This window comes from Astatotilapia calliptera, chromosome 11 (genome assembly GCF_900246225.1).
Source record: "Astatotilapia calliptera chromosome 11, fAstCal1.2, whole genome shotgun sequence".
NCBI classification, from domain to species: Eukaryota; Metazoa; Chordata; class Actinopteri; order Cichliformes; family Cichlidae; genus Astatotilapia; species Astatotilapia calliptera.
This window is the reverse complement of record NC_039312.1, coordinates 5,816,188-5,839,431: the sequence shown is the minus strand read 5'-3', so window position 1 is coordinate 5,839,431 and position 23,244 is coordinate 5,816,188. Positions and strand designations below refer to the sequence as shown.

General features: G+C 41.2%; 1 protein-coding gene across 3 annotated transcripts in view; it reads left to right on the top strand.

Annotated features, from left to right (window-relative positions):
* vps13b (vacuolar protein sorting 13 homolog B) overlaps nt 1–23,244 on the top strand; it is a 314,335-nt gene that overhangs the window by 264,116 nt on the left and 26,975 nt on the right. For all 3 annotated transcript variants that reach the window (XM_026183458.1, XM_026183460.1, XM_026183459.1), the window contains exons 44-47: nt 100–320; nt 404–535; nt 5,955–6,116; nt 20,317–20,472. In XM_026183458.1, coding sequence (XP_026039243.1) covers nt 100–320; nt 404–535; nt 5,955–6,116; nt 20,317–20,472 — 671 coding nt within the window. The remainder of the gene's footprint in view (nt 1–99; nt 321–403; nt 536–5,954; nt 6,117–20,316; nt 20,473–23,244) is intronic.

Below are 23,244 nucleotides of genomic sequence, written 5' to 3'. Positions count from 1 at the left end.
CACATGTGGATTTGATTTACATTAATCCATTTTATGTTTAATCTTTGTTACTTGTTTCAGTATATTAAGTAAAAAAAATTATGTTTCTCATTCCTCCAGCTCCATCTCGACAGCTTCATCCCTTCCTGCCAGACCGGAAGTTACCTCAAGAGCAAGAGTTCATGGGGATAGGTGCTCGGCAGCCACGAGTCTTCTTGCGACAGTGGAGCTACGGACCACGTCATTGTCAGGAGTTCAGTTTTTCCTCTCAGCTAGATTGCAAGCTGTTGGAGTACCGAAACTTAACACACCTTCAGCTTCTACAGCCGTGTCTATTACAGGTTGAGCTCAGCTTTTTACATAGTTCTTCCGTCTTTACAAAAGTTTTTTTTTCCCCAAACGTTGATATTCATTTGTATTTCAGGCCCAGGCTACAGCAACCTGTTGCCCCCAAAACACCTCTTTTGATGTGAATGTGTTTGTGGATCCAGTGGCACTTAATGTCAGCCAGTATGCCATCCACACTGTAGACACTGCCCTGCAAAGCTGGCAACAGGTAACTGCAACACTCATATACTACACCAGATATTTCAGCTGCATAACAGACATATTCCAAAGAATAAAATAAGAATCAATTAAAAAGTCAGCTAAATTGTCGATTATAGATTATTGATATTGCTTTTGGTGATTAAAAATATTGTGTAATTCTGAGGGTTCTTAAAGCAGAAGTTATCATTCAGTGTCTCGTCTAATGTACTTAAAGCTAATGTTGAAAGCAAAAGAGGTTACATTTTCTTTTTTTAGCCAAAATTTCATCACTGCAAGAGGAAGTGGCTGCGACCAAAGGATTAGTGTTACGTCCCCACTTAAAAGTCTAGGCGATGAGGGTGGGGGACAGTAACAGTTAGATCCAGGTGGAATGAAAAGAACGCCAGGCAGAGGTATTTAACATAAAATAGATCTTTATTGTAGGCAAACACCTCAATAATCATACAAATGGCAAGAACAAAAGGAGACAGCACCGCTGCTTTAATGAGAAATCAGGGAGGTCAACCCAAAGTGGTAATGACCACTTCAACAAAGAAAGCAACAATAAGGCTTCAACAGAAAGAGACAGCAACGCTGCTAGCAAACAATATCCAGGCAGGCCACACAAACTAATGAAGGCCGCCGTCACTCATGGGCAATCACTGCTCAGTTAAACACTACTCACAAAGAGCCACACACCAGACGGCTGGCCACACGCAGCAGGCTGTCCTACACCTAAGCCAGTAGCACACTCTGACCAGCACAGAGGAAATCCACCAGAAACCTCTCCCTTCTCCTCCACACTGCTCTTCTCCAGCTTATATCACCCCTGAGGGTAATTGGTTGTAACGAGAGCAGATGAGCAGCAGGTGTGACCTAAAGGAGAAGGCAGGGGCAGAGGGAGGGGCCAGAACGAAGGAGGAGGAGAGGGAGAAGACAACACCACGCCCACACACTCCCACAGCCTACCAGGATGTAACATTTAGTGATACGATGGCTTTGGTTAGAACATGTTGGAGGATGATTTTTTCACTTGTGTATTTAAGCAGTTTGGTGCATTCAGACATTTACATTAACAAGGGATTTCCCCTGATGTTTGATTCTAACATTAGCCTAGGGTTATTTGATTTAGAGCCAGGGACTAGTCAGTCTGTAGAGGAAATTCTAGAAAATGCATGTACATTTAGAAACTATGCCTTTGTCCCAGATGGAGTATCAGCTAAACAAACTAATAACGAAGTAGATTTCATGAGAATGGTTTTGGTTGGATGCCAGTGGTAATAAAATTTGCAGGATGGAACTGCCTTTCTGTTTGCTGTAAACTCTGACTAAGTGTGTCTGTTCTTGGGCTTCTAGTGCTTCTATGGTCCTCGTCATCTCTCAGTTCCCAGCTCTCAGCACTGCCTCTGGTAGCCAGGATATTTGTGTGTGAAGTGATGCCCATTAAAACATGGTAAAACTTGAGTGGTGACACCTGCCAAGACTTCATCTGGCCCTAGTCCTCCACCCACTTGTCTATTCCACACGCACACAAACCCACACACACACATGCTGGTTTCCCTGGCTTTGTATGTTCTATCATTGCTCTGCTCAGCTTCGCTGTGCTGACTCATATACTGGTCTCTGGAGACATGAGGCACTCTCATAGTTTTACATGCATGCAAAAACTCACTGCCAGGTGAAAGAAATAATAGTTCTTGTTTTCCTAGGAACAGCTGTGGTTTTTTTTACCTGCATAAAATAAAATTAGGCATGCTATATAGGAAACATAATATTAAATGATTGTTCTGTGTAGCAGCTTTAATACCTTTGTTTTCACTCAGGGGCATCACTGACTCATCGAAAGCGCTTAACCGACTGTGTTAGGTTATTGGTCATATTTGACCCATGGCTTCATGATCGCATCATTTAACACAAGCTAGTTAATGTTCCCTATTTCTGCTGAGTATTTTAGTCATAAATAAGACTTGAGAGCATTAGTCTTATTAGAATGAAAGGTCATATTGCAGCTTTACTGGAGTGTTACAGACATGTTGGTATCCGTGCTGGGCTTTACCCAACATGCCAAGCGTGATTACTTGGGTTATTAGTTGGTCTTATGATCTCAGGCGCACCTCATTTGATACTGACTGTGTGAATGCTATCTTGGCTCAGCGACTTAAACCCCCAAACCGAGCTTTACAATGCATACTCACATAAATGTTGGCTTTAAAGATTGACTTTGTCAAATACAAATACTGAACTCTGCATCTACACGTTCATTCTTAAATGATTAAGTTTGCTGTGCTGTCTTTATTGGTCTACACAGCAGCAGCCTTGTAACTTCTACAGAACCTTTTAACTACCTCTAGCCTTCACCACTTTGCTGAACACAAGGGAAAAACACTGTAATTATAAGGCAAATGTGCTGCATGTGGCTACAGTAGTTCTGGAGTAAGGGGGTAAACAGAGGTCAAGTTTGAAAGGCAGATTCTTGGAAAAAAAAAAGTTCTTGTCCACTTCAGTAGATTTGAAAACTTCCTTGATAATGGAGCATTGTTTCCATTTTTGGGGTTTCCAGTGAAAGAAAGTCTTGTATTTGATGACAGAACCACTTATGGGTGCAATTAACCCTCTGACTGGTGAAATCCTGCACTGTAGGGAAAGATTCTTTAAGATAACATAAGATTTGATTTGATAGAAATTCTCTTTGCCCATATTGTCCATGTATGGAAAAACGTGAGCCAAGCTAAAGTGTAATCAGGAAGAGTCAGAAATATTAAGAGTGTCTGACCTTCTACAGCAGAAGGAGGTATCCTAATGTGTGTAATTGTTTCAGTGATTTTCATGTTTCCTTGTGTCAAGGCTGGCAGACAGGCCTGTTGTGATGTGGCCTGCAGGGTTAGCATCGAAACATAGAGAAGATTCTTCAGCTACAATTGAAACCTCATAACCCAGACGTGGTCATAGGAGACCACCGCAACCAGAACAGCTGGAGTACTTCCAGATGCATAGCACTCGAGTGTAGTATATGTTTGTGATTTTCACTCATTTAGCAATAGTCGGTAATAATACACAGTTGTAGTCATGGTAAATGAAGTGCTCTTGTTTCCATAATAACATCACAAAGGATTTCTGGCAATCGCAAGTCCACAGGCCAAATAGCGTCTCATTAATATCAACATGAATGTATGTTATGGCTGTTGCAAAATACTGCATGTCCCCAAGTAAGCAGGCTTACTTTCGCCCCCCACCCCCAACCGAGCTGCTGTTGGCTCTAACATCCGTTGAGCCTTCACTGAGTTTTGTCTTAATATAAAAGAGATAAGAGACTGAGGTGTACTGGAGTCTTTTGGTTGCTTGGAACCAAAGATGAGGAAAACATGATTTTTTTTATTATCTTTCTTCATATTTCTGCCTCTTGTCTTTGCACTCAGTAGTCCCATGTGCCCCAAACCTCAGCACCCCACCACTCTAACCTCAGGCCCCATGGCCCTCTATTTTCAATTCTCAGCCCCCAGCTCCACCATGAGACTTTGCTCTGCCCTAACCCTCAGACCCTAACCCCAGGGAAGTGGCTTTGGTGGAAAGCCACACAAAAGCCCAGTAGTATTTACACACTCTGCTTTCTCACAGAACATTCACAGACTGTTACATGTGGAATTGAGACAACAACAGGAATTTTCCCCCTGTTCATTTTTTGGGGGGGGTTCTTCCCATATTTGAACGATTCTCTTCTTGTCTTTGTAGCCGGAAAGAAAACGATTCAGAGATCATGTTACTGGTTCTTAGGCTCTGGTCATGTGTACAGAAATATATTGGTGATTTTAGAACTGATAAGTGTTTCATTATGTTCATTTTACAGGTTTCATTATCACCTCAAAGGTGTCTTGTTTCATGAGTGTTTCTTTTAAATGGGTGTCGTTATTTACAATCTGTTTTCCAGACATTTTATTGTTACCTTGTTATTTATATGTAAGCCATTGTGCAGTGCAGATCCGGGTTAGGCTCTGCGAAAGCTAGGTCATTGTATCTGGGTGGATTATGGAAACTGGATCCTTTGATACTGTCGACGATGTTTGAAAAAGCTGTCATCTTGTGCTTTTTAACAAGATATACGTGTTGACTGTTTAAATATCTTTGTCTTTATATTTGTCCGTTTAACTCGGAGACAGTCAGCGAGTGAATATGATTACCGGAGGAAGCTTTTCTGATGTCTGTATCGCGTTGCCTTGTGAATCAGAGGAGAAAGACGATACCTTCAAAGAGCGGGCTTAGCAATGGCATCTTAAGATGGCAGCAGGAAGTTTGTAAATCGCAGTGTCACATTGGAAAGGGAGCACAGATAGTGTTCCACTATAAAACTGGAAATGGATTTAAAGCCACTGCTGCAGCTGTCCCATCTATATTTTGCTCTCTCTACCTCTCTCACACACACATCTATCATCAAGTGTTCTTTTAATGGTGTAAACTTTCCCATCCGTTTTCAATAGCATCAACAACCCCAGGACCCTGAACGTGCTTGGCAGTGAAACTCTGAGATTTTACTGCCAGCCTCTTTTAACCATCAACCATCACTCTCCCCCCCACCCACCCCCAAGCCATTTAAAAGTATACAGCAGGCTGAGGTCCCTCTTTGTTGGGGTACTTGAGGAGTTATTGAGAAGTTGTCTGAACTACATTCATGTGCGTCAAGAATCAAGGAGGAGTGTGCAGAAGAGATCCCATCAGAGCCCTAAGAGCCTTTGGAAAGAACTCAAGTAAAGCTTACCCTTGCACCCAAGCGTTCCCTATCCAGCTCAGAGCCATAGTTTGTGCTGTTTTGAATGTGCTTGAATTCCTGAATGCAGGAGAAACACCCCACTCTCTCTCTCTCTCTTGGTTAAACTATTGTTTTCAATAGCAGACAGTGAGCTCTCCCTTCTTGCATGCAAGGTGACGTATGAGTGGACAGCATCCCTGTATGACTCGCAAGAATTTCTGTGCGGTTCAGTGTTGTAGGTGGGCCAGACTCCATCATATTGTTTCCTCCAACACACACACAGTATAGGGATGATACTTACTAACAGGAATGCCTACACAGCAGCCCACTTAGTTTCCAGGAGGTGCAAACTGGCAGCATTTAGCTGTTCAAAAAAGGATTTTTAAAAATTTAAGGGATTGATAAAGTGACGGGCCTCCTGGAGAGGTCAGAGGTCAGATTGGTCCAGCTGGAATACCTGTCAGGCTATGATGAACCACTCCCCATTTAAAATGTTGTTGTCTCCTCTGATAATATCACTAATTTCCTTCTTCATTGTTAAGTCTATAAATGCATGCATTGTTGACACATGTATATGTGTTTTGACACCCACAACAAATGCAAACTTCCAAAATAAATGCATTTTTTTAAATGTCCTTCCTCTTCCTTCTCCTTTCTTCTTTGTCTTCCCACCTCATCCGCTCATCTCTCTCTTTTTTTCTGCCAGAATGGAAACGCAGAGGCTGAGGAGCTGCTCTACAGCCACTATGTTATTTGTAATGATACGCATGAGACACTGCGCTTTGGTCAGGTGGACACTGATGAGAACGTGCTCCTGGCCAGCCTCCATAGCCACCAGTACAGCTGGAGATCCCACAAATCCCCTCAGGTAACATGCGCACACGCACACCCGAGCAAGCATACATAGCCCATACTTAATGAAATGTCTGATGACCGACAGACTTGTTTTGGTTGATTTTGAATAGAGCCATGCACACATGCATGCTCCTGCACACAAATCTTTTGGACATCAGCGGTCGTCATAAAAGACAGGAACACATGATTAAGATATTTACTTTGGAACGCAGAGCGTTAACATTGTGCAGAATTATGGAAACAGTGAGCACACACACTCTGAACCTTATATAAATGGACACCTGAATACACACATACTGCATACATACGTACAGTACATATGTGTAAAAAGAATGGCTCACACACAATTTCTGTGCAAAAGTTGTAAGAGGTGTGTATACACACACACCAGACACATCATTGTGCAGCGGGTATCTGTGTGTTTCTGTCAGTGTTCTCAGACAGTGCCCTGACAGCATTGTTAAAGAAGATTGATTATATTTAACCCTTTGTGGTTTTGAGGTTGAGTGGAGGGTGGGCTGGCGATCTGTGGCATATGTGTGTGTTTGGTGCACACATGTTTCAGGACCCCCATGCGTTCCACAGCGAGTGTGAGAAAGTCAAGCTTGAGAAAAGACATGGCCATAATTGCTCGCAGTAAGTCAGTAAGTCAAGTTGTATTAATCATCGACCATGGTTAATCTGTGCTCTTACCTCACTCTTGCTTACAGACGCACGCACACACATGCAGTGCGTGAGTGGCAATCTGGCATATCAGCACAGTGAACACCACATTTAATTCCTGCAGTGAGTCAAAATGACCTCGGTATTTTCAAGGATATTTTGGATGAAAAATTGTCCGAATGGGCCAAATGTCATCATAGATGAAGAATGCGATTCCAAGATAGTTCTGTCATGTGTTATTCCATCATGTGTTTGTGGTATATGAAATATGTGTTCTCAAGATGAACATGATTTGTGAAACTAGATAAATAAGAAATAGTGCAGCTTTGCCAAAAACACTCAGCTAACTTTGAGCTTGACGATTAAAAGCTTGCCAATGTGTCCGCCTCAGCAAATTGTAGCAAACACTCCTAATTACATTTTGGGGTTATAATAATAGTGACACTGATAAGGAAAAGGGTTGTATTTCTTTAATGGTTACTTGGAAGTGGGTTTTATTTCACTATTACAAATCAGTTTCCAGGCTGAGATGTAAGTGGTTTTGCTGTTTTGCTTAAGTCCCACGATGCCGTGGAGCATCTAAAACGACTCTGACCATCACAAACCATCATCTTCTAGTTTTCCTCTATCTGTCAGTCTGCTCGTGACTTCAACTCAAGATCTTCTGTCCTCTTGTCTGCGTATCCCATTTAACTGTGTCCAGTTTTACTGTTATACATATACAATGTGGAAATTGTTTAGCTATAACATCCTACCACCAAATCCTCTCTCATTCATCCCCTAACCCTCCCCCACGCTGACAAATACTCTAACCCTGCTCAGCATTGAGGCACGGCGTATCACTTTGATTTAACGTTAAATAACCACGCTATACATCAGTTCCACTCCACTTTTTCATGCGCTGTCATCACCATGTTCTGTTGCTGTAACTTTTCAAATTATATCCATTAGCACTTTGCAGCTTGGGAGCCACGGTACAATTACCTCACTCATACTGGTTATACTTTAATGCTATGCATAGTTCTGTGTCTCTTCTTTCCATGCTCTGGAAGGACCCACCAAACACAACCCAAAATCCATTCCAGGCCTCACACCCTGAGCCATAGGTTAGCAATCATTCCCTTGTTGCTGGCTCAGTCCTGGTCTCTCTTTATTCCTATATGAGATCAGTATACCTGCACAGTCTCTGGCTCCTACACTGTTTGTAGGTCTCACTTAGACATTGTGCCGTTCTCATCCCAAATGCACAACTAGTACTTGTCCCTTTCCTTTTCTCCTGAAGTTAGTCATCTGTTCTGATGTTCACATCCATACTGGCTAAGCTCGTTGGTCCTGGTGCTGACTCCCTGTCTGTCCTGTGTCTGGCTAGAAGGCAACTTTGTCCTTTTAGTTTCCATCTCATCCCAGTAGGTGTTGTCGATATGGTTGATTCTGGAAGGGAACTACTCATGAAGGCTTGGCACTTTTCAGTTTTGTGGCTGTTCCACTTCCTTTCTATTTGGTCCATACAGTTGCTTTTGTGTTCCACTCAGTTTGCTGACATTATCCATGGTCACATCTTTCTGTCTAATTTGACTCTGTCCAGTCTCCTAACAATATCATTGCGCCCTTACTTAGTTTTACAGTCCAGTGTATCAACCCTCAAACTACTATCCCAGTTTTTATGTATCTGTACATGCAGTATTGTGTTTCCTGGGAGGCCAGGGGAATGTCGGTGAGCAAGGCCATTGACCTGTCCTCATGGTTTTGGTATGATGTGTGTGTCCCAGTTGAATTGTCCCCCAGGCAGTCACACACTCATAAGCCACAGCTTCTAATATGCTTTTGTAAAGTAATCTATGCCTGTTCCTCTCTCGAGCTCCCCTGAGAACACACGAGACATGATGTCTTCTTGAATAGAGGAGGATGGGTAGAGAAAAAGATTGTGGAAGTGATCACCTGGGAAATATGAAAAATTCAAAAAGAGAGTAGCACAGAGTTGTCAGAGGGGATATTGCACAGCACTACTTGAGAAAAACAAGAGGACATGGAAAAATGGAAGCAGGGGCAAAAGATGAGCCATGCTCTCAACACTCCTCTACAATGGCAGCACCGCCAGAAACATGTCTGCTCACTATCTGTTCTGTTCCTCCCACCTTTCCCATTTCTCTTTCGCTTTTCTGTCTGTTGATGATGCACAAGCAACCCTATTTATCATGAGTGCATTGCTGCACCTGAAGTCTTCCCTTCCTGTCTCCAGTTCATACATATAGAAAGAGTCAGAGATGGAATAAGGCCATTTATATGATTAGACAGGCTGTTGTTTCAGCTTGAACTCAGACAGCGAGGCATATTTAAAGTGCCGCAATCTCCTTTATATTGTTCCTGTACGAACGAGAGGTGTTTAATGTGTGTAATCTTGAGCCATCTAACCAATGTACACTTCATACGGTGTTGTCATACCTTCGAGTATCTCGCTTTTCTCCGAAGAACACTAAAGTAGTGTGTTTTCGTAGTGAAACATGAACCTAAGCTCAGGTCAGACTCCCTCTCACTGCTCCTCTGTTTCTCTCCCTTCCACTTTCTCTACCACCCCATCTCTCCTGTCATTCATAACCATGAGACTTATTAAAAGGGTCGATTGAGGCAGTCACGTCCTTAGAGCCCGCTCTCGCCAAACACTTGAGCAAATTCATACCCATGTGTGGACACTCAGACTCACACATACATACACACTGTAATAAAATGTTTCCTAAGGCCTGGAGTCTGTCAGGCTTCTCAGTATAGTCTCTCCCTTTCAAGCTTAGCATGCCTTCACACCCCAGCATTTCCCGGCCAATGCGAAAATGTTTATAAACACATAATTTCCCTAATTTTTATATGCAGTGTACCATTATGTTCTGCGTGTCATGTAATAGAGAGAGAAACGGATAAAGGAACACATACGGTTAAATTAATACATCTGTTAAAAACCTTCAGGATGGTCATGCATACAACTACACGATCTTTCTCTAATTACGTACAGTTTATATTTCGCACAAACACACTCACCATCCCCACCCTGCTGTTTTTCAAGGCTCTGGCGTGTGGTGTGGATGGTTGAAATATCTGGCTGCTCGTTACAGGATACAGCCTGGCTGATGGAAATCCCTGTGGTTAGTGTGGTTAGCAGGGAGAGGGGCGTAAAAAGCCCCCTGGATTTGAGAAGGACTTTTTAAGTGCCTACAAGGAATATTCCCTATTTGAATAAATTGTGATTTACTCCATGAGCAGGCTTCTACAGTAGAGTGTCTCTGAATGCATGTCTTTGCGTGTTGGTGTGTCTGTGTATGTCTGTGATGTATGGTGTTGCTCCATGTGTTAGTGTTTGTGTGGAAGTGTCAGTGTTGTGTTGGCCGTGCGTGCGTGCGGTTCCCAGGGGTAATGTGCGGAAGATAGCAGCCCAGGACTATTAGTTTGCGGCGAGATTGGCCGTGTTTTTGGAAGCAGGCATGACAGGGTGGTATTTTGGGTGAGAGTGTGTGTGAAAGAGAGGCAGAGGAGATTGAGAGAGCAGTGTTACATCAGTGGAAGCTGTGTGTGAACATGTATATATGAATAGTTGTCTGTGTGTGAACCCTGTTGCTCATGTGTCGCAGTTTTGTACAAGTGTTTTAAGTTTTCAGAAGGGTTCATTGTTTGCTGTTCGTCATTCAAAAGAAACAAATCTCGTCCTTAAAATGTGTCTGGTGTTTTGCTGGAATCTATCAAGACTCAATGATTAAGAAACACTGCCCTCAAGTGAAGTGGTTTAGTCATGCTGTTCATCCAACATTGCCACTTTAACTGCAGTTGACCCTGAGGGGTTATCTCAGCTCCGCTCAGGTTCACCCACTTGCAGACTGAGCGTGAGGAAGCTAAAAGAAAAGGGAGTGCTCTCCGTCTTAATCCCTGAAGACAACCCTGACTCTTTGTCTATCCTTAGATCTGTGTTTGGTAATCTTTTCACACTGACTTTTGCTTGTAGCCATTACCTTAAAATATAAATAGGAGAAGAAAATAAAAAGTTGGAGATGAACACTGAATTATGAGAAAAGGTTTATCCATTTAGTAACACTGAGTTACACAAGAAGAGATGTTGCAGCACATTGCTAAACATTCCTCTGTCTAAAACAATAATACTTTTTTAGTCCACCTTTATTTGTGATGGTAGATTTGAAATTCCTCCCCAGGGTGCTTTAAACATTTGTGTGTTTGAAACCAGTGTCATGCTGTAACATTTCTTCTTCAGGCTGGAAGTTATCCTTTTAACTTGTATGCTTGGATATACAGATACTGTTTCTTACATGTATTCATGTGCGTCCATGTCAGCTCACTAACACTATCAGGTTTCATGATGATCAGCTTGTGCATACTCTGTGGTAGTCCTGGCCAGGTCCACACTGAACATGACACTATGCGAGCCAAACTCACGCACTTTCCCAGTTTGTATGTTTATTTATTGCAAGGGTTTTTTTGTCTCGCTATTGCTGTAACGTCTTGTAATTTCTCTGTATGGATGGCATCCATACTCGTGAATATAATGATGCATATATACACTTTGCTCATTTCATCAGCAATTCACTGTTGCGTCCTTTAAGGCAGCTTAACACAGTTCTTTGGGGATTTACTTGTATCTAGATGCCACAAGGAATTACATCTACACTAATCACTACACCTAAAGGTCAAAGGTGATTAGTAATCTCATGTTCCCTGAATGGTTAAAAAATTTCCTTCCAGACCACAAATCTTACACTTTACCTCCAAGTTTCCTTTGCCTTTTCATCCCACCAGCAGTTTCTTCTACAGTTGGACCTCCAGTGTACAAGTCTAATAATTCTCAAAGGTATATCAGTTTACTGTGCGTATTAGTGCTCTATGCCTCAGCATCCAGTAGGCCCATATACATATCTCCTCTAACCCATTTCCCTTCTTGCTCCTTTTTAAACTCTCAGGCAGGACAAGAAGCCTTTTTTATGTTGAGAAAGTTTTGCTTTTGTTAGTGTTTGTTTTAAGGAAATGTCACTGGAGGGATGAAACATTTATCCCCAGCACTGTTTGTTGGGAGCACACTTGATTAGTGATTAAAGTGGTATGTCTCAAGAAGTTGAACCTCAACCTCAGCCCCTGTTACATTGCACAGACAAAGAAAAATGTTTCTGCAATCAGTGGTTGCCAGTAATTTTTTGAAATCACTTACTTTGAATATATTCTGGGGAATCATTATCAGCTTTCTGCAACCCACCTTTTGGTCTCCGTTCAACTTGAAAAAAAGTACTACATTCATCAGCTCTACACCACGGCTGCCAAAGTCAAGATTTTCATGAGAAATACAGTGAAGACGGACTTCTCCTTCACCACATGTTTTCTTTTTGTCTTTGTATATGTCATTCCTGTTCTTCCTTCCAAATTCAAGCAAGGATTTAGGGGAGTCTGTTTTTGCATTCTTACTGACACTCTTGGAGTTTTTTATTATGATTCCACTCATGTAGACTAATGTCTCTCATGACACTCTTTGTGTATAGACTGTATATTTGTATAATTCTACTGCCTGTGTAGTCTGTCCCAAAGGAAGCTTTTCCTCTGATATTAAGACATTAATTTAATTACCATGTTGATGAGCACTGTGCTGCTGGAATCTCTGTTGTAAATCTTTTTTAACATTCCAATGTGTTAGCAGTTTACAAATTATATCAATTATATCATCCTCTACATCAAATCCTGGGCCTTGAAATGACAACAAAGGCTCTTAAGCAATGGCGTGCAACCCTTTTCTGTGCAGCAGAACCGTTACTGACTGATCATCACATGAAAAACGCATTGGTATGTTTCGATTACCTTGGGCCACATGTTGATGACAGAGTTTTTTCACTTGGGATCCCAGTTTTAACAAATATACCAGCCGCCATTGTGCTGTGATTTCAGGTACAGAATAGGGTTCCTCACCACAGCTGATGTTTTTATAAGGTGTGGAAAGGATACAAGACAGTGGAGTTAAACACTGATAAAGAATATAAACCATTAAAAATGTTGACAGTGTATCAAAAGCCTTTTGATCTTTGATCTACACTAAAATGCTGTTTAAAGCATTACAGAAGCGTTAAATCCTTCTCTTAAACAAAAAGGTAATTAGTATTACACTCAAAACACCAAATGAAACCTCCTCACTCAAGTCCCAGTTCGTTTTTCTTTTTCACTAGAGAAATGGAACATTTTGGATGCAGTAATTGTGCAAAATGGCACTAAAACTAAGTTTTGTTATTTTGATCAGCTCCTTGGTTGAATGCACTTGTACGACTAACAGTATTGGTTTTATGTGGCCTCTATGGTAGGACGTCATCCAATTAATATGCTCTTCAATCCTGAGGACATCACTCCAGACAGGTTAGCTGTCCTAAAAGGGTTGACTTCAGTTAGCCCCTCTTTCTGTGCTTAATGCTCCTGAACCAGCCTTCTTCTTGATTCTCTACTAAAGCAGACCATAGGGGAGGTGCAGGTGAAGACTGTGATTATTAAGGTCCCTCTGGTGCTGCTCTGGGTTCAGCACCATGGACAGCACCTGGTGCTTTATGGCTAGTCCCACAGGAGCACCACTGGGTTGCGTGGCTGTTTTATCCAAGTGGCCTCACACACATCACTCAAGACCCTGAGACTCGGAAAGGCCTCTTTTCACCCAGAGAACCGTCGCTCACTGGATGTTTTCTCTTTTTGGATCCTTCTCTGTAAACCCAAGAATTGGTTGTGTGGGAAAATCGCAGTAGACCAGCAGGTTGGCCTCACCATGTTTACATGACTAAATGCTTTGAGTTGCTGTCACATGATTGGCTGATAAGATGTTTATCATAATGGGCAGTTTTAAGTAATAAGGTGGCCAGTGAGTGTATATAGACACTGAGGTTTATGTCCTGCTGATGGGTTTTTAAACGTTGACTTACATATCCCAGTGCTGTGCGGTTTTTATCCTCCTCTCAGACAGAGCTCCTTTTGTCAGTTCTCTTCATTTGGTTCAAGCACTTGCCGTGTCTGCATCTCCTGGAGACTTGAGGCCCTGCATGTCTAAGATGCCTTAGTAAAAAACCAAGGGAAAACTATTGAAGTATGTTAGTCAAGCATAAATCTCTTAATGTCCCTTCTGTCAACCACGGACCCACACAGTGTCTTTTCTCTGAAGCTTCTTCGAGCTCTCAAACCGCTTCTTAGACTTGCAAATCTGAGCTTTGATGTTGTGCTGCTTTGCTTCTTTTGTCAGAAAGAGGGAGCCAAGGAGGAGAGAAGCATTACAGACAGCTGTGTAGCCACCATAATTTCCTCATGTTACATGGGTTAGCCCTCACTGCCCTGGCATGGATGCTGTTGTGTCTTTCGCTGTCGTAATTCTCTTTTAATACATATTCTTTTTTTAAAGGGCAAAGTAATACGTATTCTTTTGTTTTGTTGTCTGGATAGAAACCTGTTTCTCATTTGTTAGGTGGCCAGCTAGCTCCCTGGTCCCAAAGTAATTTCCCCAGACAAGATGGGCCTCTGTTCCACATCCCTCTTTTTTCATCTCTGTCTGTATTATATTAAATAAGATAGGCACTACAGAGACTTGTCAAGCTATTTTTAAACTTTTGTCACATGACATTGAATTCACATGATTTTAATCAGCCATCTAAGACATGCCGCAGCTTCCTCAGGCCTTTTATAGAACCTTGTGTGCAAAGCTACTGGTGTTGATACCTCTGCTCCACATGTCTCAAATCTCCTATTATAGTCTGAGAGAGATGAAATAAAGGAATGGCATTAATGGGGAGACAACCATTGACCACTGCAGCTTTGTCAGCCTGTCTGTGTAGCATCGAAGAATGCCAATTGCATCTCCGCTGCAGACATAGACTTAATTTGTATTGTGTGCACCCAAGCACATTCCTGTTGAGGACAATAGACAGATAGGGGTTATAGTGGCAAGAGTGAGTCATTCTGTCTAGAGTAGCGCATGGGTCATAGGGTATATGGTGTTTTTGTGTGCACATTCATGTGAATGTCTCTCTAAAAATCTCTCTCAGAGAGAGTGATTTTATGTATGTTTTACCGTTTGTGTTTGCCATTGATTCCTATGTTGGTCCTGACACCCACATTATCAAAGCAGACACTTGAGTGTTTGCCATATGAAGTACGCAATGAGTCTGTGTTTACCAGGGAGTTAACAGTCAGTCCTTTGGCTGTGACTGACAGATCTGTTACTGTCTTTTACAGGAAAGTTTGTTGGTAATGATTTTCTCCTGGGAAAAGATTAAGCGATGAACTGGGCAGTAGACATGACATCGTTCCCATTAGGGAGGCTGATGGTTTGATTGACTCATTGAGTATAATTTACAGTTTAGCAAGTTGGGGGTGGTAATTCTCAGAAGTTAACACCACTAAATGTGTTGGTCATATGTTTGGCTTCTGCATCTAGTTTCCATGGTAATCTAAAATGTGGATGATGTGATTTCAAAACGTTTACATGGTGTTGATCTTGTATTAAGACCATACTTGGTCTCAGTGATATTATGTGTGGTTTTTAATTTCATCCTTCTGTCCACTCTCTCTGTTACTTGCAGATTAGTCATAATTTCACCAAACTCTTTGTTTTGAAAACATATGTCAAAGCACCGTTATTAAGTTTAGTGGGTGCACAGTGCCTGTGAAGACCTGTTGTTTTAAAGTTTTTGAAGCCTTTTTTATGCAGGCCATCTGTGGCATTAAAACAGAAAAGGAACTTGCACTGACTTAGCATTAGGGAATTTACTTCAACGCAAGATATTTGCTAATGTTACCATACTCATCTGGTTCACTATAAAACCAAATTCAGCTTGAATTCATTAATTAATTCAAATGTCTAAAAAATTTACTGATATTTTACATATCATCCCCCAGTAAATGAATAGAACAGATGAACTGAGGTCATTTTAAAAATAAGGATTGGATTTAATACTGTGGTTTGTGACTGCCTGAAGTCTGTCAACCATGGATATGGTGGGATGTTTCCACCCTTGAGATGCTTGGATAGGCCTTCAGTTAGGCAACCTTCAGTTCCTGCCTGTTTGTTGGTCTCTTTGTCTTTAGCTCTTCAGTACGTAAAATCTTGCTCTACTGGACTGAGATTGAGTGACTGACTTGGCCATTGAAAAATACGCAATTTCCCTGCCTTTAGAAACTTTTGAGTCTTTTTTGCAGTTTTGGGTCATTATCCATTTGCACTGTGAAGAGCTGTCTGATCAGTTTTGCAGCATTTGGATGAATCTGAGCACAGAATATGGCCCTGTACACTTAACAGTTGATCCTGACACTTTTATAAGACGTCTAGTAGCGTTATACCTCTGGAAGTCATACAAGCCCATATCAGTCTCTGTGTCTCCAGGTGTCTCTAGATTGTAGACTTTGACAATGACGGTGATTTTAAATGTTTTTAAATTTCAACGGACAAGCACTCCTGCCTTGCTTGCCCTGGTAGAACATCACTGGACCTCACTGTATATTTACTTTGGTTGAATCCTGTGTAGATTTAACCCGAAAGTCCGGTTCAGTGTAGAGGCACTGGCACTTCTCATTGTGGATTTTTTGGATGGAATGTATTGCTTTATCTTCGTTTTTGTTTTGTTTTGTTTTCTTGAATGTGGTAAAGTAAGTAAACAGTGGTGAGGTGATCATTTATAAACCATATAAAACTTCAGCTTTAATATATGGGGAAACAGTGACATCCCACACAGCAAGTAGCCAGTCTGTCACTGAAGTTTCCAAAAAAGGCAGAAAAGAAAACACCGAACAGAAGATGGTCAGATTGTCATGTCCCAAAAATGCTTCACCAAGCCTGACCGTTTCAGTCTTCCCAAAAATCGTAAGACATCACCAAATAGTGTGGTCATTTTGGAAAAATCCAGAACACCCATATTTGACCAGTACAACTCAGTTACAAAAACATTTAAGCGGCATGATCGAAGATGTCAGAGTAAAAAACAGAGTTAATGTAGTTCAAGCAAGAGTGACTGAACCTATTTTAATATCTGTCAGATGAGTCATCACCATGGAGCCGAGCTGAATAATCGGTTGCTAAGTTATATTAGCATATTTGGACAAACATGTCACTCATCATTTTGATATAACTGGGATGTACTGTCAGACCTAAAGACACATGACTAACTTACAGTAATTTCCAAACAGTCAACACAGGTAATTGTTTGATTATTTTAATGACTAGAAAATATGTTTACTTAAAGTGTTTTATTTATCTATCAGGTCAAATAAAATTTGAGGAATTTGGATAATTGCTTGTATTTTGATTATGTTGTGACTTGAAGCCAGAGTTATTATTGGAAACTAAAAAAAAAACCAAGACATTACCTTGGTTAAAATCTACGCACCATAAGTGACACATGGCAGAATATTTAGAGTACATCAAAGTGCTGTCAGAAAATAGCAATAGTTTGTTAACATCCACAAACTTTCAATTATTCCCATGAAGATCACTCTTTTAGCATAGTTGGAGCCTTCCAATGTGCTGGAGTGAAGCAGTGTCCATCATCAGCCATAATCACACTCTCCCCCTGAGGATTAAAGGGAAATGAAGTGAGGGTGAGATTTCAATTTCACATTTCTTTCACACTCAATACCCATCTTGGGGAATTATCACAATATAATAAATGGGTCTTCAGTTGTTTTTGGACAAAAAAAAAATCTTCTGCTTCGGGCCAGCTGCTGAAAGTGAGTGTTGGAGTTTCTTGTTAAAATATTTATTTCTAGATGAGATTCATATTTAACTGCAGGCTACAGCACAACCTCTGGTTTTTGTGTGATATTTTGTAGAGTTGACATAGATATAAGAGACAGTTACATGTCGGGGGGGGGGGGGGGGGGGGGGGGGTTAACAATGACCCTTTAACTTTTACTCAGTTGTCAGTTTATTTCACCTTGGCATACCGGCCTTGTCTTGTCAGTTTGCATCACTGGGCTTTTCTCTCATTTCGAGCCCTGGGGTGTATGTCATCATTTTGTTTCGTGAGGTCAGAGATCTTCAAAGTATAAAGCAGTTGTTATGGTTTGTCAACATGCCTAGGGTTGCCACAACTCATATGAAAAAAAAGTATAAAAGATGAGCTCTTTCTCTATTTAGGGTCATCTCCACGTGTTACAGTCGTCTTTTGCTTTTATTTTGCACCTTGCTCCCTACAGTATGTGTACCAATAAAATTCTATATAAAACGATACATAAAGTAAATCAAATTATTAAGCTAAGTTGACTAATTAAAGAACAGTGTGATTAATAAAAAATTTTTTTTGCCTTAAATAAAATCTTTTTTTCCCCATAAATGCTGAGTCTCTATTCAGTTGAACACTGTTGGTGTAAGGCGAGGCTTAATCCGTGTGTATAAATCGGTCACATGTGGCTGGCTGGGTTTTCTGTGTCACAACAGTTGAATACGTCACAGAGAGGCAAAACAACTTCTTATTTTTCATTCTTGTTGTCCTTACACATCCAGTTCATATGTGTCACTGCTGTTTTTTTTTTTCTTCTACTGCTTGAGTCAGAGACATGATGAATTAAAACAAAAGCAGCAGTAACTGTTTGAAGTCTGAGGAGAAATGTTATTATGACTTCTTCTTTAAAGGTCAAGTTGAGCCACAGGCATGATAGAGTGCACAGAGACCGGGGGAGGAAGGGACAGAGAAGGTAAAGCAGAGAGAAGTGTTGAAATTGCAAATCCATCCTCACACATGGTGCTGACGCACGGCAGAGGTCTCCAGTGGCTTCACCATCACAAGATTTGCAAGGTTTGGGCCGTTATTGTTACCAGTCTACTCTAATGAAAGTATTATAATATAAATACTGAGTTCTAATCTGTAGGACCTGAGGTGAGCTTTGAAGTGAAAAGGTATCAGTATTAAGTCATGGGAGTAGAATGCCAAACACATTACAGTTCATTTCTCAATTTTCCTCTGATCACAATATTCTTAGCTGGGCTTGATTATGAAATTGTGTGTAATGTAGTAAAGGCTTGGTTCGGTAATATAGTTCTCCACCTTAAGGCTTAAACTTAACCTCTGCCACCTGGCTGTTAAGACCCCTCTGAGTACGTGCACCAAGTAGGAGATCTCAGAAATGTAACTCATTTCCACGCAGCTGACAGCGAGGATGACAGATCTTGTAGAGAGTGAATTCAGGGTTTGATTAAGAATGTTATTGTAAAGAAATCTGTCTTCAAACACTAAGAAAAGACTGCAGTGCTGAGAAGCACATAAGGTCTTGACCAAGGTCCCCCCGTGCCCTTTGACCTCAGGAGTAATTTGTTTTTCTTTAAACACATTGAGTAAATGTTCAGCATGTTGAAGCAACTACCCAAAGTGTAAATGTTCAAATTTTCAGTGTTTCAGTCTGGTCGCTACTCCTCTGGGGGATCACTGACCCCGAATCTCACTCTGCTGCTTGCCCCCGCCCCATCTGTCTTGATAGTCCCATGACATGCTTTGTCTTTCTCATGTTTTCTCCCCTTCCTTTTCAACTGTTGCTAGTTTGATGTTGTGCTGGCAGCAGGGTTGACACAGAGTTTCGGTGCTGTAGAAAGTCAGCCCCCTTGCCTCGGGAAGGGGAGAAGGCTTTAGATCTCCTTCTGTATTTATGATTCTGCTCCTGTATTATGACCAAAATCTCATGAGAAGAATCATACTGTTTGACAAAGGAGTTTCCTTATCATGCAGCTTTGAGCAACTTCAGATAAGAAGTGGACAGATGGTCTGTGAATAACCTCACTGCAGCACAGGTGTGATGGGCATTTGGCCAGACCACTTGGTTTTTGTACTGAATGTTTGTGGATTTAGGTGGAGGCAGCACCCAGTAAATGCTGCATCACTGCATCATGCATTAATTAAAACCCAGTCAGCTAATTGCAGTGTGTATTTTGTGTATCGGTGAAAGCAAAACAGCACTGTTCGGGCTGCCTCTTTACATATTTTTAGCCCTGCTACCATGTCGAGGCACACAGTTTAAGGAATTATGGGGAAAATGGTTGGGGGGAAATTGTCACCACTCTAAAGTTGTTTGACTGTCAAAAGAAAGGAAAGCATCTGTTTATTACTGTTATCCTGAGCCTGTGTGTTTATACCAACCACACACATGGATGTGCTCCACACTGAAGTGATGGATATGCAGCTCAAATGGTTGGGGGCCAAAATATGTGCCTCTTATTTAGATGTGTGGAGAAAAGAGTCTTCCACATTCAACCGCACAAGTACACACGCACAAACAATCTGGTCACTACACACACTGCTGTAATAATCTTCCACATCAGCTGTTTTCCACCAGCCAGTTTATTGTGTGCGACCTTCCATTTGTGCTTCCAGCAGCAGCAGGCCTGTTCGGCAACAGTAAACAGGAACTTTGTTGTTCTTTTCCCCCCCTACCAGAATTTCCCAAACAGAGTCCTGTTGTTTACTTGCCTTTTGATCGGGGTAAATAAAGGGCAAGAAGGCTAACCTCTGATGTCTGCTAACTTCTGTCTCTGTTTTTGTGTGTATGTTCTGCTCTGTGCTGTCCTCCAGCTGCTGCACATCTGCATCGAAGGATGGGGGAACTGGCGCTGGTCAGAGGCCTTCAGCGTGGACAACGTAGGGACTCTGCTTAGGACCATTCAGTACAAAGGACGCACCGCCTCTCTCATCATCAAGGTCATACAGCTCAATGGTGTCCAGAAACAGGTACTGTCACTTTTTAGTAATTACTCCTTTACTGACTTCTTTGTTTGTAAAGATTGAAATAAAAGAAATATTACTCATTGGCCATGTAGTTGTTATGGCGGGTATTTTCCGATGAAGGTCAAAGGCTTCCAGAAAGTTAAACATCTTACTTTTCTTGTCGTTGGATCAGAGTTAATGTGAATAGATTTTAGCAGATCTTTATAATTAACTGCAGCGATAAAAGGAAAGATGGTGAACAGCATTACCAACCCCCAGATTTAATTTGTAGAAGATTCCAGACGCAAGACTCTTTATAATTGACAAGCAATGATTTATGGCCCAGATACACCGCAGTAACAAAACAGGACCAGAGTTCTCAACATAATCAAGAATATAGGGATCCTGCAGATTATCTTGCTGCTAACCTGTTAAACATTTACACTGAAAGCAGGAACATGTTTGCTGCATTACGCCTGTTGATTTCTTCTATGTGACACAAAAGCCTGGCTTTTTTCCCAGCACTCATTTCAGGATGAGTGCTTTTTAATCTCCTTTTTTTCCCCTGCTTTTGTATGTTATGATTTAGTAGTTGCTTAGCTAACAACAGACTGTCTTTGTCAGTTTTTGTAATCTGTTTTAGAGCAATAAAACAAAAGCTTATGAACTTTAAGCCATCCAAAAACACAATGTGTCCCATCAATCCACAGAGAAGATCACAGCAAATCATAAACCAGCATAAACCAAATACATACACCAACTGTCTTTTTTTTTTTTCGCTCTAAGAAAAGGAATGAATCATGCTGGAATTTTTCCACAAATAAAAAGCAGAGTCTTCATATTCCTGAAAATGCAGAGATGCCATCAGATTGTAGCTGTGACACTTTGTTATGTAAACAGTGTCAAGTGTCACACACATCTCCCACTCATCCTCCAGACAAAACAGACTCGGCTTCTCACATTCCTTCTACCATCTGTCCCAAACTTTGATTACATCTTGTTTCCATTGGATGCAGTGATAGAGTATGAACATTGGTCATATCCAATTCACAACAAAACCCCCAGAACGGGACGGCAGCTGCCACTACAGAGAAACGCATGAGTATACCTCAGTCTGGGTTTTCTTTTGGGAGGGTGGGGTTCGTCCTCAGTGCCACACCATGTCCTCTCTGTTACCCTCTTTCTTGCTTCTCTATGGTCTTTCATTGTCACCTTTTTAGTGTTCATATTGGCACCTATTGTTAAAAAAGTTTATAAAGTGCAGTTTATATTAATCTCCCTCATACAAGCCCATGCGCACATGCGTCTGCACATGGATGCGTGATTGGGAGAACACTTGTAAAAGCACGTGCATTAGGCCTGCTACTGAAAATTACTGTCAGGATCACTTAAGCCATTGATTATTTTTTGATCAGTGGTTCATCTTTAACATGGAAACAGTGAGTAAAGCTTCATGTTGTTTCCATTACAGTGTGTTCAAAAAGAGAGGTGAAACAAAAACAAAATTTCTATGTATGAAACCAGCTTTCTCTCATTTTTGGTATGTGCTGATATGATAGTCTGTAGTTAAATGGAAAAGAGAGTTTTTCACAGGACTTACGAGCCATGTGCTGTTAATTAAATGGTCTTGTTTAACTGATCATTGGCAGCGCCGAAGCATTCATTGCCGCAATCCTCCCAGAAGCAGACATCCCAGCAAATTCACCGAGTGCAGTGGTTGAAGAACTACAAAAAACCTTCAAAAGCTGTATCTCAAACTCTACGGACATCAATTAGCATGTTAAAGGTTAAAGTTCGTGACAGCACAATTAGAAAAATACTGAACACGTATGGTTTGTTTGTTAGGGTTGCTTGGAGAAAGCCTCTTCTTTTCTGCTCTTCTCTCTGAAAAAGAACATGGTAGCAAAGTTACTATGTTTCAATTGCATTTGAACACACTGCAGTACTTCTGGAGTCGTGTCCTTTAGACGGAGAAGACCAATGTTGAGATGTCTGGTCCCAATGCCCAGGATGACACATTTGGTTGTGTTTGATTTACCATCTGTCAAGCACAGTGGTGGAGGGGTGATGATTTGGGCTTATTTTGTGGACACAGGACCTGGGTACCTTACAGTCAGTGAGCTGTGAGGTCATCTGTCCAACAGCTAAAGCTTGGCCCAAATTGGGTCATGAAACAGGTCAATCTACAGACGGAGTGAAACAGAACAGAATCGCTGGTCCAGTCAGAACTCAACCGGATTGAGGTTTTTTTTTTTAAACTCACTGATTTTTATTTTTTTTAATTGGGAGTCCAGATTTTCCATGCACATGCATATACTACAAGTTTTTTTTAAAAGCACAATAAGATGTTCCACACTCAGAGTACAGTATGTGTGTGTGTGTGCGCGTGCACATATGTGTTTACATTGATTCACACATAAGTCATTTCCGTTCCGTTCAGTAGAGATTGTCTGATGTAAGGGTGTGTGTCTGTGTGTCACCTTTGAGATGTGGAATAAAATGCAAATTAAGATGTGAATGCAATGGTTTACACATCATTTAAAGTAAAAATACTGCAAGAAAGAGAAAGTTTTTTAACACACCTCTTAACTTCTCTGTTTTGACGTTATCATTACATTCTTTTTTTATTCCTGTTTAGTACAACATCCAAAAACTTGTAAAAATGGGGGATGTATATGAATTGTTAGTGATCTTAAACTGTAAGGCAATGAGGAAAGTTACCCTTTATAAAACAGCTGGGAATCGGAAATTATTCAGGTAGAAGTCAAAGCTGATCTTAGTTGGAAGGCGTCTTTT